Below are 14,284 nucleotides of genomic sequence, written 5' to 3' on the forward strand. Positions count from 1 at the left end.
ACAAAGATGATAAATGCAGCATCAAATCAGCTGAGGCAGGAACAGAATAGGATAGTGTTATACAGGGGAGCTTAAACAATGACAAGTGTGCCCTGGAACAAAACTCCAGACCAAATACCTATTGCTACAGCTTTTATTTGAAATATTACCAAGGGGAAAGATGGAGCCAGTGAATAAAACAGCCTTATTCATTTGTCGAGCACTATACAACATTCTCCAATGGTTTTATGGAAAACCTTTAGTATTTATTCACAAAATGCTGGAGTAACTCAGCAGGTCAGGCAGCATCTCAGGAGAGAAGGAATGGGTGACGTTTCGGGTTGAGACCCTTCTTCAGACTGATGTCAGGGGGGCGAGACAAAGGAAGGATATAGGTGGAGACAGGAAGATAGAGGGAGAACTGGGAAGGGGGAGGGGAAGAGAGGGACAGAGGAACTATCTAAAGTTGAGAGGTCAATGTTCATACCGCTGGGCTGCAGGCTGCCCAAGCAAAATTTGAGGTGCTGTTCCTCCAATTTCCGGTGGGCCTCACTATGGCACTGGAGGAGGCCCATGACAGAAAGGTCAGACTGGGAGTGGGAGGGGGAGTTGAAGTGCTCAGCCACCGGGAGATCAGGTTGGTTAAGGCGTACTGAGCGAAGGTGTTGAGCGTAACGATCGCCGAGTCTGCGTTTGGTTTCGCCGATGTAAAGAAGTTAGAACTTCTTACACTATGGAAAATCTTTAGGTAGCAAAGCATTTCAACCAATCAACATTTGGTATGTTTAGAATGAAGACTGTGATGAAATGTGTGCGCATTACAAGGCTTCCATTAAATTCACATCTACAGTATATTCCATTATCTGTGACAATGATGGTGGTTCTCGAGGTGGAACAATTAGCAACGGTAGCCAGCCTGGGCAGGAGGAAACATTGAAGTTCTGAAGGGGGTCCCAACTCAAAACATTGTCTGTCCATTCCTTCCACAAATGTAGCCTGACCCTTTGAGTTCCTCTAGCACTATGCTTTGCTCAAAATTCCAGCATCTGCAATTCCTAGTGTGTCGTGAGTAAAGTAGAAATTAGGCTTAATTTCCCCATTTTGCTTTAATCTCTATTGCTATTCCATTTCAGAGAGAAATGTAACGATGAATCCAATGCTTTGTGTGTAATATTAGATGTAAACATAGCACAAAAAGTAAGGAAATTTGTGTTTGGTAGATTATTTCTTTGTTGTAACAATGCTTCTTGGCAATAAATCTTATACCGTTGGAAAGCCTGTTTATTTCCCTTTTAAATGGTGCCACATTTGTAAGCAACATGCATTTGTGGGATGAGCAGCAGAGCTGAGTATATGGGTTGCGCCCATGAAAAATTTGCCAAATCTTCTCTGCCAATGCCAAACAGCTTATTCTGCCATTGACTCTTGTTCGGTGTTGTTTGGTGGATTGGATGATTGAAGTCTGAAGAAACAAGACATATTGGCAATTTAACAATTTATTCATTTAATAAACAGGAGCCACAGTAGCGTGTGGAAGAACCATACACAGCCATAACAGCCTGGCACCTCCTCCTCATGCTGGTCACCAGCCTGGTCACACACTGTTGTGGGATGGCATCCCATTCTTGTCAGCACCTGGGGGTACCAGAAGCTCAAAACAAGAGTCAATAGCAACAGCAGAATAAGCTGTTTGGCATTGGCAGAGAAGATTTGGCAAATTTTTCATGGGCGCAACCCATATACTCAGCTCTGCTGCTCATCCCACAAATGCATGTTCCTTACAAATGTGGCACCATTTAAAAGGGAAATAAACAGGCTTTCCAACGGTATAAGATTTATTGCCAAGAAGCATTGTTACAACAAAGAAATAATCTACCAAACACAAATTTCCTTACTTTTTGTGCTATGTTTAGTTAATGTAATAAATATTGCTAGCATTCGTACCTACTTGATATGAAGCAAGTGGAATCAGAACACACGCATACAAATGACCCACTGATGAGAAGTACTTCTCTCCCCAAATAGAGGATATATCCAGCGTGATTGACAGGACATCAGGGAACACAGAAACATGAACTTGAGATAGAAGACCAGTTATGGTTTTATTGAAATGACAGAGCAGATTTGAGGGACCACATGGTTTTCTCCTCTGGTGAACAGAAGACAGTTGGTCCAGATCAATTTCAAGTACACCTTGAAACTATTTTACAAAAAGGAAAAGGAATTTATGAAACATTTCATGACCACAGGACATCCTGTGCAACAGAAGCATTATAATATAGAAAATGTTACAACCAAATTGTTTGCAGGCAGTTCCCAAGGAATTAAGTGTCCAGATGAAGGATAAATGGTCAAGAGAGAACTAATGACCTTCTTCACTGGATCTTCTTCGCATCCAGTTCAGGGGATAGAGAGAACCTGGCTTCAAAGTCTTACTGAAAATACAATACAAAGCTTCCCGTAAGCATTAGACTGGCTAATGCACTCTTACAGATTTCCATCACAAATACATCACCCTTACTTTTAAAACACAGTAACAAATAAAGATTCATATTTTAAACTGTCCAAATGTTAACCCTTAAAAACATTTCTTCGTTGTATTTTGATGAATACCAACTGCTCAAGTTCAGTTTGCGTTCATCGACTATTAATCCACAACTAGCTTCACAACAGGGAGACACACGGTGATCAGAAATAGGAATCCAATTAATCCAGCCCATGTGCCTGAGCACATTGGATCGCTGAAGCTAATTCCCCAAGGCTAACTTTCTCTATTGCACTCACTGACAGTCAGCCCAAATTAATCCAACTCTGCATTTGACGGTGCAAATATCAGAGGCTTTTTAAAGTGGGCAAATGAAACACAGCTTCCAGAAATTAAGAGGATTTTAAATAATTTGCTGAAAAGTTCAGGAATACAAGTTGAATGCAGCAAAACATCAGGCACTCAATTAGAGCAAGAATGATTGACAATGCACATGCATCCGAGCTCAAGAATTTTGAGTACTCCAGGTTCCACATTAAGGATGTGGACACTTCAACCCTGCATTATAATACTCAATAGTTCATTGATAGAACAGCAAGATTAGACAAGATGACATGGGGGGGGGGGGGGGGGGGGGGAAAGTGCACACTTGGACAGTTAGATGCCCTATGTTTATTCTATGGCTTTTTCATAATTTTTTTACTTACTGATTAAATTAATCTTCGGAATACTGCATTGGTATTGGAGAGACCAGTTTTGATTATCTGTATTCTACCTTCCTCTGTTGGTTCCTCAAACATTTACAGTTTCAGACTGAATTTTAATCAATTCAAACCTTTACTTGCTTTATGCATGATGTAAAGGGGAAAAGTACAGTTAATTACAAAACAGTTTAAAGATTCAAGGTAAAACAATTTATTAAAGCATGAAACAACGTATTAATATACAGGTAGTATATATACAATTAGCAGTGTACAATATGGAGCTAATATTGAACAATAATATCATGCACAGAATACTGATAATTCAAAACTTACATGCTTATTTCTGACAACTGAATCATTAAAATCCAGAGTGTACAATTCAAAATAAGATCCTGTGTCATTTGGAGTTCTAAGCAACAAATTTCTGCTTCTCTTATACAGTTGTCATTAGTTTCAGTGAACCCGATCTGAAACGTAGGATCTTCTTCTTTAGATTGTGCGATGCTTTGATTTTGACAAAGGCCTTCGGTGGAGACTTCTTTAAATCGGCAGTCGATGGTTGTGCAGGTTGAGACTGGGTGAACTGTGGCCAGACCAGTGCACCACTTTCATCAGAGTCACTGGATGAAGTGGATTCTCCGGCGAAATCAACTTCACTCAAACTCGACTCACTATCTCCAAAACAATTGGTGGTGTAGTTGCTCTGCTCATCCTCACTGGTGTCCGCCACAGTGGAGTGGAACAAGGATTCACACTCAGCTGAATATTCTGAATCACTTCCTCTCAGAGCAGTGAGGCCACCATTCTGCAAGTACGTACCAGGCAGCGGACAGGGCACCTCTTTCCTGTTGCGCCTTCTGAAGCGTTTTAATGCTTCTTCACGGGTCATCTCGGCAGTGGTCCTCCACTTTCGGTAATCAATTCTTTGTTTGTACCTGGGCTTGACCAGGACAGCTTCCCTTGCCTGCCCACTACACTTGGTGGATTTGGCCCCAGTCTGTCTACCCACAATGTTGTTCTCAGATATGGTGTAGAAGGTCTTCTTCACTCTGGACACAGGCCGCTTGGCGTTCCGCTTCACGTGATCAACGTCGTCAGAAAAATGACACTTTCTTGGAGTGGCTTTAGGTTTTTGTTTTATGCTCTGAACGTTTGATTGAAGAGGCGCTTCACAGTGGGGCCTGGGCTTCAAAGTTGAACTCTTAAATTTGCTAACCTTTAAATTTTTGGTGCCTTTACGGGATTTCATCACTTGCTGCTGCTGCTGCTGCTGCTGCTGCTGCTGCTGCTGCTGCTGCTGCTGCTTAGCTGGAATGAAATGGACATTCACCAGCTGCCCAGTACCCTCCAAACTGTGCGCAGACGATGCTTCACTCCTGGCGTTCAGTGGTGGTCTTTCCTCCACGGGAAAGGAAGCCAGCAGCGGTCTTGACGTTTTTTTGGGAAACGCCGCTTTAGGAGGTTGCACGACATTCTCTTCATGCACTGTGACGTGCTGATGAGAATGATCTTTTGGTGTGCATGTGCCACATTCACCATTCCCTTCTTGATAATCAAAAGTCACAGGACATTTTGTGAGTCCATTGGTCACCACATTGGTCTTCTTCTGAGGCAAGCTACTACTCTGCTGTTCAATAACGCTATGCTGAACTGTTATTCGGTTACTTATCACTTCAGTCTTAGATTCCTGTGTGTTATTTTGTTCTGGTTTATTTTCACTGCCTGGAAGTTGCCTTTGTGGTGATGCCACACTGCATTCAGAGCCATTGGTTGCAGGACAATGGGTATGAAGATTTCTTCGCACTTTCAAATCGGTGTTAACAGGCACCACTGTTTGTTTGGCACAGATACTACCTTGCCTCAAGATCCCCTTCAGAGGATCTGTGTTGAGGCTGGTCCTTGGTTTATTGGTTCTAAGAGGCGGGATTTTCTTCTGAAGGAGGCCGAGTATATAATTATCCAGCTTTTTCATTGTAGAAGGGTGCACAACTGGACAAGAACTGACCTGGGGGGCTGGAACAGTGGGCTCAGTTTTTTCAGATTCACACTCCAGTGCCATTGGTGAAGCACTCACATCACGAGGAGGCTTCTCCCCTTCCTCTTTAACGCTCCCGATTGCAGGATGGAAAAATATTGGACTTTGTACAGCTACTGCATGCAGAGGGCTCGGGTACCGATACACATCACTACCGTTTTTGGAAACCAAGTCACACTGATACTTGGGGTGAATGTCGGCAACCACATCAAGTGAACTGGAATAGGGTGCAGAGAACGAACGTCGAACAACGCCGGCATATTGGCATTCGAGCAGCCCCTCTCCATAATCCCTCCAGCCAATTAAATCCTCTGCAAATAAGAAAACAGGAGTCAAACATCTCAATTCATTGACTTCAATGTCGCAGTCTTGCAGAAGGTAGAGCCATGCTCCCAGATCCCCTGGAAACAACACTCTCTCTCTTCCTTTATACTTGTACTTCAAAGATGCTCCTCAAAATCCAGCTCCCAACATTTTTGGTCATCCATCCAAAGAAACGACGATTAAATTGCAATGAATACATACAACATCCTGGGACTTTTACCATGTAAAAAAAGGTACCTGTTGTTGACTTGCAAGTTATTTGTTTGCACAATTTGGCTGTTTAAGATCGTGTGTCACTGTGTTTTACAGTTGTTAAATTAATGTTGCAACATGCATATCGTAATGTATAGTAAGCTTCTACAAACGTGTGATAGCAAAAGCGAATCAATTTTTCCCCAAGTAATGTTGATGAATAAGTGTTTGGCAAGACACTGGGGTTAACTTTTATTCTTCAAAATCATATTTATAATCTAACTCAAAGGATATAGAGATTGTTTTATGTCATTTGAGGAACAGTGCCATAGTATATGCCTATACTTTGGCATAACTTCAGCACTAACTTTGAGTACCAGCCAAGCTCTTTGTCTTCCTTTCCCTAATATGGCACTTGAAATACTCAGAATTCCTTAGCTCAGATGCATGGGATTTACTAATCAAGTCTAAGATGGAACACCTAGTGGTGGGCCAGATAGAGTCATAGCTAGCAATACAGTAACGGAAACAATCTCATCTGAGCTTGATCAACCAACTCAAGATCCACTCTATTACCACGTGGCAGCGAATATAGAAACATAGAAAATAGGTGCAGGAGTAGGCCATTCGGCCCTTCGAGCTTGCACCGCCATTCAATATGATCATGGCTGATCATCCAGCTCAGTAACCTGTACCTGCCTTCTCTCCATACCCCCTGATCCCTTTAGCCACAAGGGCCACATCTAACTCCCTCTTAAATATAGCCAATGAACTGGCCTCAACTACCTTCTGTGGCAGAGAATTCCACAGACTCACCACTCTCTGTGTGAAGAATATGACAGCCACTCTTATGCCTTTGCATTGTAGCAGTCCCTGTTTCCAAATACACAGGACAAGATGTTAGAAATCCAAAGTGCCAAATGTCAACTTGCTCCCGGTGGTGATGGAAGGCTTATGCACTCACCTATGCTCATTGATTTGAAATGAAAGACTTCAACCCAAGCCCTTACATTGAAATTATAAGCACATATGCTTCCAAAAATATAACATCTGGAATGATCATTTTATTTTGATACCACTTTCAGAAACAATCCAAATTGTAAAGAGACACAAGGTGACTGCAGATGCTAGAATCTTGAGCAAAAGACAAAATGCTGGAAGAACAATGCGTGTGAGGCAGCCTCTGTGGAGGGAATGGACAAACAATGTTTCAGGACGGGTCCCTCTTCCAGATTATTTTTCAGTCTGAAGAACGGTCTCAACCCAAAACGTCATCTATCCTTTCCCTCCACAGATTCTGCCCGATGCGCTGAGTTCTCCATCATTTTGAGTTTTGCACGTTATAAAGAGCTTATATTAAAAACGTGCATCTACGTCCCCCATTGCAATGGTTCTAAAGTTTCATTAGGAAGTTTTCAGGGAGCGATTTTCATTCCACATAATGTGGCGCTCTCCAAGTACATCTAGATAGATTATAAGCGGGACCAAATAGGTGTTCTTTCTGAACCCAAGGTGTTTCGGAGACAAAAATGATTTCCCCAGACCCAAGCATAATTATATAAATTAATTGCCTGTCATGAACCAGCATTGAGGGGACTAGTTTAACCTTGGACAGAGACTTGCAATCAAAAGCCTAAGCCATTAAATGGTCCAATCAAAGATAGTCTTCAAAAGGACAAGCTGGACAAAAATATCTTTCTTCCTTGCCTCTCCAATATTCAGCTACTGATATAAATCTCAAATATTTATTGAATACTAGACCAAGTGGACCCGTTGGGCCCAAACCTCTCCTGCATTGGTGCAGCACCCTCGCCTCCCCCACTCCCCTCTCTCCCCACTCCCCTCCCCCTCCACCCCCCTCCACCCCATCCCCCCTCTCTCCCTATTTGTCAGATCAAAATCGACCAGCTGGACAAAGATGCCCATCTTCTTTGCTAGTTCATTATTCATCTACTGAAATAAAACAAGTATTTATTTGACATGGTGGCATCTGTGTATTATTTAGTTGAACTCTCCATCACATTACAAGATTAGTCAGAGGTTATGGGGAAAAGGCAGGAGAATGAGGTTAGGAGGGAGAGATAGATCAGCCATGATTGAATGGCGGAGTAGACTTGATGGACCAAATGGCGTAATTCTACTCCTATCACTTATGATTAATGACAATTTTTTTCCCAATCCTAACGTCCAGTTCACAGGCCGCTTACCTGTTGACTTGGGCCGTCCATCCGTGATGTTCAGTGATGCGTCCAGAGGGCCACAGAAGCAGGTGCTGGAGTGACAACTAGATAAACACTCACTGAAAACTGAATTAGAGGAATTGGAAAGTGATCCAGAGGCTCCATCACTCAGTTCGTAAAACCCTGGTAAATTTTAAAAAAGCAAGTTGAAATTTTCTATTTAGCCAGTTCACATAAATTTGTTATAAATTACTTGATTTTTAGCGCTCAGGCACACTAATTTGTGTACATGACGCGGTATTGCTCAAGAGAATGCAGTTTGAGAATTTTAGGTCTTCACATTTGATTCGGGTACTGCATTTCTTGAAAAGGAAGTTTAGTTCAAACTTTTTTAACATTTGCTTCATTTAAAGCTGAAAGAACTTGGGCTTCATTTTGGGTGTAACTTTGAAATATTTGGATCATTTTCACTTAATGATAAAAATAAATTTCTAATAAAAACGTTCTTACAATGATAAACAAATGGGCAATGATTTTAATCAAAAAAAGAGTGCTGGAGTAACTCAAAGGGTCAGGCAGCATCTTTGGAGAACATAGATAGGTAATGTTTCAGATCGGGCCCCTTCTTCAGACTGATAGTAATAGATGGGGTAAGAAAGCTGGAAGAGAGGGGCAGGACAAAGCATGGCAAATAATAGGTGGATGGAGGTGAGGGGGGGGGGGGTGGCTTTGCCAGGCAGATGGTTGGACAAAGGCCAGAGATGAAAAGACCGAAGGTGTGACACAAAAGGATTGAAGAGTTGCAAACTGTGGAGCTAGAGTAAGGAATGTAGATGGAAGGGGAAAGGGGGTGAGGCGAAATAGGTGCAAATCCAGTTGGGGCACAGGGGAGAGAAGGCGGGGGGGGGGGGGGGGGAGGGCTTGAAGTTCCCTAAATTGGAGAATTCAATGTTCATATGTTTGGGTTGTAGCTACCCAAGTGGAATATTAAGTGCTGTTCTTCCAGTTTGTGCAAACTGTAGGAACAGCACCTCAGATTCAGCTTGGGTAGTTTACAACCCAATGGTATGAACATTGAATTCTCAAATTTTAGGTGAATATAAACCCCACCCTTACCACCTCCCCTGTGCCCCACTTGGGCTCCCACCTATTGTCCCCCTCCCCCTACATTCCTTCCTCTAGCTTCACAGTTCAAAACTCTTCAATCCTTTAGTCTCACACCTTCAGTGTTTTCATCTCTGGCCTTTGTTCAACCATCTGCCTCTCAAAAACACCCCTCGCCTGGATCCACCTACACCCACAAGGCTTTGTCCCACCCCTCTCTTCCAGCTTTCTTTCATTCCCCCCTCCCCCCCACCACAATCAGTCTGAAGAAGAGTCACAACGTGAAACATCACCTATTTATGTTCTCCAGAGATGCTGCTTGATCCTTTGAGTTACACCAGGACTGGAAGTCTTTTTTTGTAAACTCGCATCTGAAGTTCCTTGTTTCTACAAAGATTTTGATCTCCTGGTTTATGACATCAGTAGCAAAGGAACATTATTGTAAAGTTGGAACTAAGGAAGCAGGGGTAGAAGTTAGGGAAATATTGTAAATATGGGATATTGTCAGTGCATGGAAAACCAATGCACCTTTGAAAGTAATCTAGATAAATGCTGAAGCAGAGACAAGTAGAGGGCAATGGTGGAGATAGCAAGTTAATGAGTTTACTTTTGTATTGTTCTGGCTGAGCAACAGAACAGAGAAGATAAGCCTAATGGGTTATTTCTGTGCCACAGCATCCACTTTACACAAACTGAGATTACCGCTCAATATGGCAAAAAAGAAAGAACTGGAAAAAATAGATGTACTCATTTGTAAAAGTTCTTACCAATCAAACGGCTTAAGAATAGCTTTTGATGTATATTCAAACATTAACTTTTAAAATGCCTAGTATCCACAAGGTAACCACATTACTTATTTTGCAGTATTTTATACAAACAAATTTGTTCATCCTTGATGCTTTAACATTTAGAGCAATCCAAACACGTCAACAATTCTTGAAATTATCTTTACCTGCTTAGTATTTGTGTGCATTGGGACATTTTCTCAACCTTTCCCAATTCTCTTTCCTGAAGAAGAGGCCAATGGTCCATGGAAACATTGAAACAAGAGCCAGTTTTTGTACAGTTCTCAGTTGACATAAATAAATGTCTGCAAGGGACCATGGTCAGGATTAACAAGTCTACTTGATACTCCAAATTTGCTATAACCTATAAGGCCTTGTTCACAATCAGTGAATGCACTGTGGGTGAATACAGTGTTTTTTTTACCCAGGGTAGGGGAATCAAGCACCAGGGGACATAGGTTAATGGTGAGAAAGGAAAGATTTAATAAGAACCTGAGGGACAACTTTTTCACTCAAATGGTGGTGAGCATATGGAACAAGCTGCCAAAAGAGATCATTGAGAAAGGTACTATCACAGCATTTATTAGACACATAAACAGGATAGGAAAGGTTTAGAACGAGATGGGCTAAATACGGGCACATGGAACTAGCTTAAATGGGGCATCTTGATTGACATGGACAGTTGGCCCCAAGGGTCTGTTTCTGTACTGCATAACTCCATGACCAGTCCTGGTGGGTATTAGTTAATGAAACAGAGCAAGGTTTAAATGCACCTTCCAGATCCATAGTTCTGGGTGGGTTACTAATACAGAGGACAATACACTTATCTACTAACCCATTGGGAAACCCAAAGCAGAACAGCTTTTTTTTTAAAGTGGAATACCCTGCCAAAACTAGAGGGATAAAGGAAAAAAAATGTAATTCGAAGTAGTCTCCAAATCAGAAGGTCACCAGTTCATGATCCAGAACCTGACCACTTAACGTGGCATGGAAGTACTGCGGTTTATCAGATGGCATGTTAGTCAGAAATTACATTCACCTTCCTTGCTGCAATATAATAGATTTTATAATAATTTGAAGAGAAAAGAATTCTCTTGGTATGCTGGGCATCCAATAACAGATTAAGAGTATGTTGTTAACCCATCGTCTTTTGTGGGAGATCGTTCTGTTACATTTGTCTAGATAAAATCATAGACCTCAGATGCAATTCCCTTCTGAGATAATCTGATTATGTGAACGGTATTATTTATGTTCTTGGAAAAATAACTGGCTGTCAGATGACAGTTCTGTTAACTGGACAACAAACTGTTTAGCTAAAGTAACTGCACCCTGACAACTTGGTTAAAAAACAGCTTATCAATACTTCATGTCTAATGGCTTTGAAATCCATGCACACAAAGGAAAAAATAAGGGACAATGCAAAATTTCTCAGATCACTGCTGTGCTGAATTTGTCATCAAATTCCAGACCAGGGTTTTAATACAACATGATCTAATGGATAAGGAAATAGATTTGAGAGCAGGAAGGGATATTTAGTGTTCCAAGGGTATGTAAGTGGTCGTACTGATGTAAATCACCCTTTGATATGCATATCCAGATGTCCACCATAAGCAGACTGACCTGAACTGGGTCTGCTGTCCGTTTCTAGGTTGTTATGTGGATCTTTCTCTGCATCCAGCTGAAGGTCACTGATCTGTCGATCCAGTTCCTGCAGCTGATTAATGAGGCCAGCATCTCTCCTCCTCAAACAGTTCTGAAACGATAGAGCAGCAAATACCTTTTAATCAATTGCAGAACTAGATGTCGTTCAGTCTTTTACCACGTAATTCGGCGAATGCGAAGTGCTATTAATTCTGCCCTTGTACTGACGTTACCGCACTCACATCACCGAACACAGGTGTGTTCCAGGCAAGACCAAAAGGCCAGCATTCAACGCCGATTTCAACAGGGGTTAATTTGTAAATCATTCCACTCCCTGCTTAAATCATATCTGCGGCATATTTTCTCTTGGAAATTCTAGAATACATGAACAAGTTGTTCACATAATTGAAAGAAAAATCGTTAAATATCGCCGGTCCCACGAGGGAACCATTGAATGCAGTTAGTTATTCCTACAATAAAACAGCGACAAACGAAAATGAAAATACTCTTTACAGTTACTCGATTCAAACGCGAGAGATGAAATTCGTGAAAGGGGAACATTTTTCATTGTTGGCAGCGGGCCATCTTATGCACACAGGATTGTCGGAGTTAATGGCTAGCGATGATTGTTCCTGCATTTTAAACAGAACTTTATTCTGCAGATATTCGTCCTCAATGTGAGCTTTTATATTTTTTTTTATGTATGTTTTTAAACCCCCCAAAATAAACCTCAGGGCCAATATCCGCAATGAATTCGATCGTTCTGTAGGGGACAAGAAGTTCAATGTCATTGATAAACCGGTGAATCATTAGCAATTGACACACAATATCTGGGCGTTACTCCCCGCTGATTGAATTCATCTCATTTTTTAAAAGCGCTGACATGACATTTTATCCCAAGGCCCACCGAATTATCTATAATACACCTAGAAATACCGATCCAAGTGATTGCGGGTCCCTCCCCTCATTTAAAAAAAAATTAATATTGAAATTTGGAGCTAAATGGCCAAGGCCCAATAACATTTACATTCGGTCACGACCGCCGCTCTACCGGTAATTTGGGTGTGATTGAATACACAGTTTTGTCAAGCGACGGCCCGTTCCATTGTTCAAGCAACGACGCAGCCACACTGCACAGAAAGAGACCAGTCCGCTCTAGCTCTCTCTCTGTCAGCTGATCAGTAATATAAACAGAGGCTCCAGCTCCCAGCTCTGCAGGAGACTGCTTGTAAAGTTAGTTATGTCTATTACAACCGACCAAATGGCTTTAAACCCTACGGCTGGACCTCCTCCGAGGAAGAGATTAGTATTTTGCTGTTATTTCATTAGCAGGAAGTCGTTTTATTGCATTTTTTGTTGTAAAAAGTCATGACTCCTCTTATCGTTTTAAAAGACCAGTCGAACTCGTAGCAAATGCCCCGAGTTGCAATTTCTCATTAACGACCAGCTCCCTCTATAATACGCCTTCTACAACAGAATGTTACTCTGTTAGACTGTTACTCTGTGCAAATGTAAACTGATCCACTTAGTCCTCTGTGTGTGTGTGTGTGTGTTTTTGTTACACGCACACATCTACAATCCTAGAATCTGCAGACAACGGGCCGAGAAAAAAAGTTCCAACTCCCAACTAAACCCGTGACTTTTTTTTCTGCCTTTGCTTGTTCAGTGGGATCATGAAATTCAGTTGTACGTAAATCACCAATTAACATGGCACACAGGGTCACTCAAAGTAAATGCGGAAACCATTAAAAGACTTATATACCGGTAAAATAAGTCTCGGTTTTTTGCAATGCGACAATGTCCTTGAGAACGGTGGATTCCGTTTGGCTACAATGGTCTTACTAGTGCGATTTTACCAGCCACGTTGCAGAGTATGACGCTGAAGGAGCTAATGAAAATATAGGATAATGTTGGGGGGGGGAGATGTACAATTAATGTCACACATGTACCGCTGACACACTAAGAATAACACACTAATAATATTTCTTTACTGCAATAAAAGAGCTTCTTTTCAATGTCTCACCAATTGTTTCCTCAACATGAGGATGTTATCTTCTAATTGCTTTTCCTCAGGGGTCAAATATAGTTCCCCTTGAGAAGCCTTTCTTATTTCGTCTTTCAGAGCTGCCGGCTTCTCAGAGGCTTTCAGTAATTCCATTGCACCCCGAACCAAGTACTCCTGTCTGTGCTTCAAGAAATCCAGCTCTCCCAGTCCAGCCAAGGTGGCCTCGAACCGGTCCCGGGTCCGACTGCGGTCGCTCTCAGCCTCTGCCTTCTCCCGGTTCCGGGACTCTCCTTCCAGCTTCATCGGATGCCGAGTCCCGTTAACAGGCATCGTGAAACGAGCGACCGACCGTCTGTTGCAACAGCTCGGGTTCAATCTTGCAACAATCCCCCGGCGGCTTTCCCCGCAGTGTTCTTTTGTTCCGTTGATGCAAGGGCTATTTTTAATCCACTGTTTTCCCCGGGATGAGGATCACAAACTACACTCTTCTCCTCTCAATGTTGCCCAGGCGGCGGTGGCAGCAGCAGCAGCAGCAGCAGCAACCCCGGCCGATGACAGCTCTCCCTCCCTCCTGACTCAAATACAGAGGCAACCAAACGCGTCTGTCTGTGCGTGAGTCCGCGCCCGCCTCTCCAATTCTCTGATCGAACTGTGCTGGTGGAGCTGAGCGGCCACATCAAACAGCGCCCGGACACCACCTTTGTTAAAGGGGCAGGTCCTCTCCTCCGGGAGATAAAAAATCAACTCAAAACACTTCAAAGCAGAAGGTTGCGGAAATAGTGCCGCTTCGTGTTTCTTTTAAAACGTTCTTATCATTTAAAATCCATAAAATGAAGAGTGCAGGGAAGAA

General features: G+C 42.3%; 1 protein-coding gene across 1 annotated transcript; it reads right to left on the reverse strand.

Moving 5' to 3' along the window:
• Positions 1–2,065: 2,065 nt before the first annotated feature.
• On the reverse strand, positions 2,066–14,082 carry dact1 (dishevelled-binding antagonist of beta-catenin 1). The gene is made up of 4 exons (XM_078406611.1): positions 13,453–14,082; positions 11,409–11,541; positions 7,927–8,082; positions 2,066–5,514 (listed from the first exon to the last, which is right to left on the reverse strand). The coding sequence occupies exons 1-4, from the start codon at positions 13,762–13,764 to the stop codon at positions 3,602–3,604; spliced, it is 2,514 nt and encodes an 837-aa protein (XP_078262737.1). The 5' UTR covers positions 13,765–14,082; the 3' UTR covers positions 2,066–3,601.
• Positions 14,083–14,284: the final 202 nt, after the last annotated feature.

The sequence above is a fragment of the Rhinoraja longicauda genome, chromosome 10, assembly GCF_053455715.1.
Source record: "Rhinoraja longicauda isolate Sanriku21f chromosome 10, sRhiLon1.1, whole genome shotgun sequence".
Classification (NCBI taxonomy): Eukaryota; Metazoa; Chordata; class Chondrichthyes; order Rajiformes; family Arhynchobatidae; genus Rhinoraja; species Rhinoraja longicauda.

Excerpts from the sequence above, each read along its gene's own strand:
- dact1 (XM_078406611.1), bottom strand. The coding sequence starts at position 13,764 with ATGCCTGTTAACGGGACTCGGCATCCGATGAAGCTGGAAGGAGAGTCC. Across the intron at positions 8,083-11,408 it reads GGACAGCAGACCCAGTTCAG|GGTTTTACGAACTGAGTGAT; the intron begins GTCAGTCTGCTT and ends AAAATTTACCAG. Across the intron at positions 5,515-7,926 it reads TGGACGGCCCAAGTCAACAG|AGGATTTAATTGGCTGGAGG; the intron begins GTAAGCGGCCTG and ends TCTTATTTGCAG.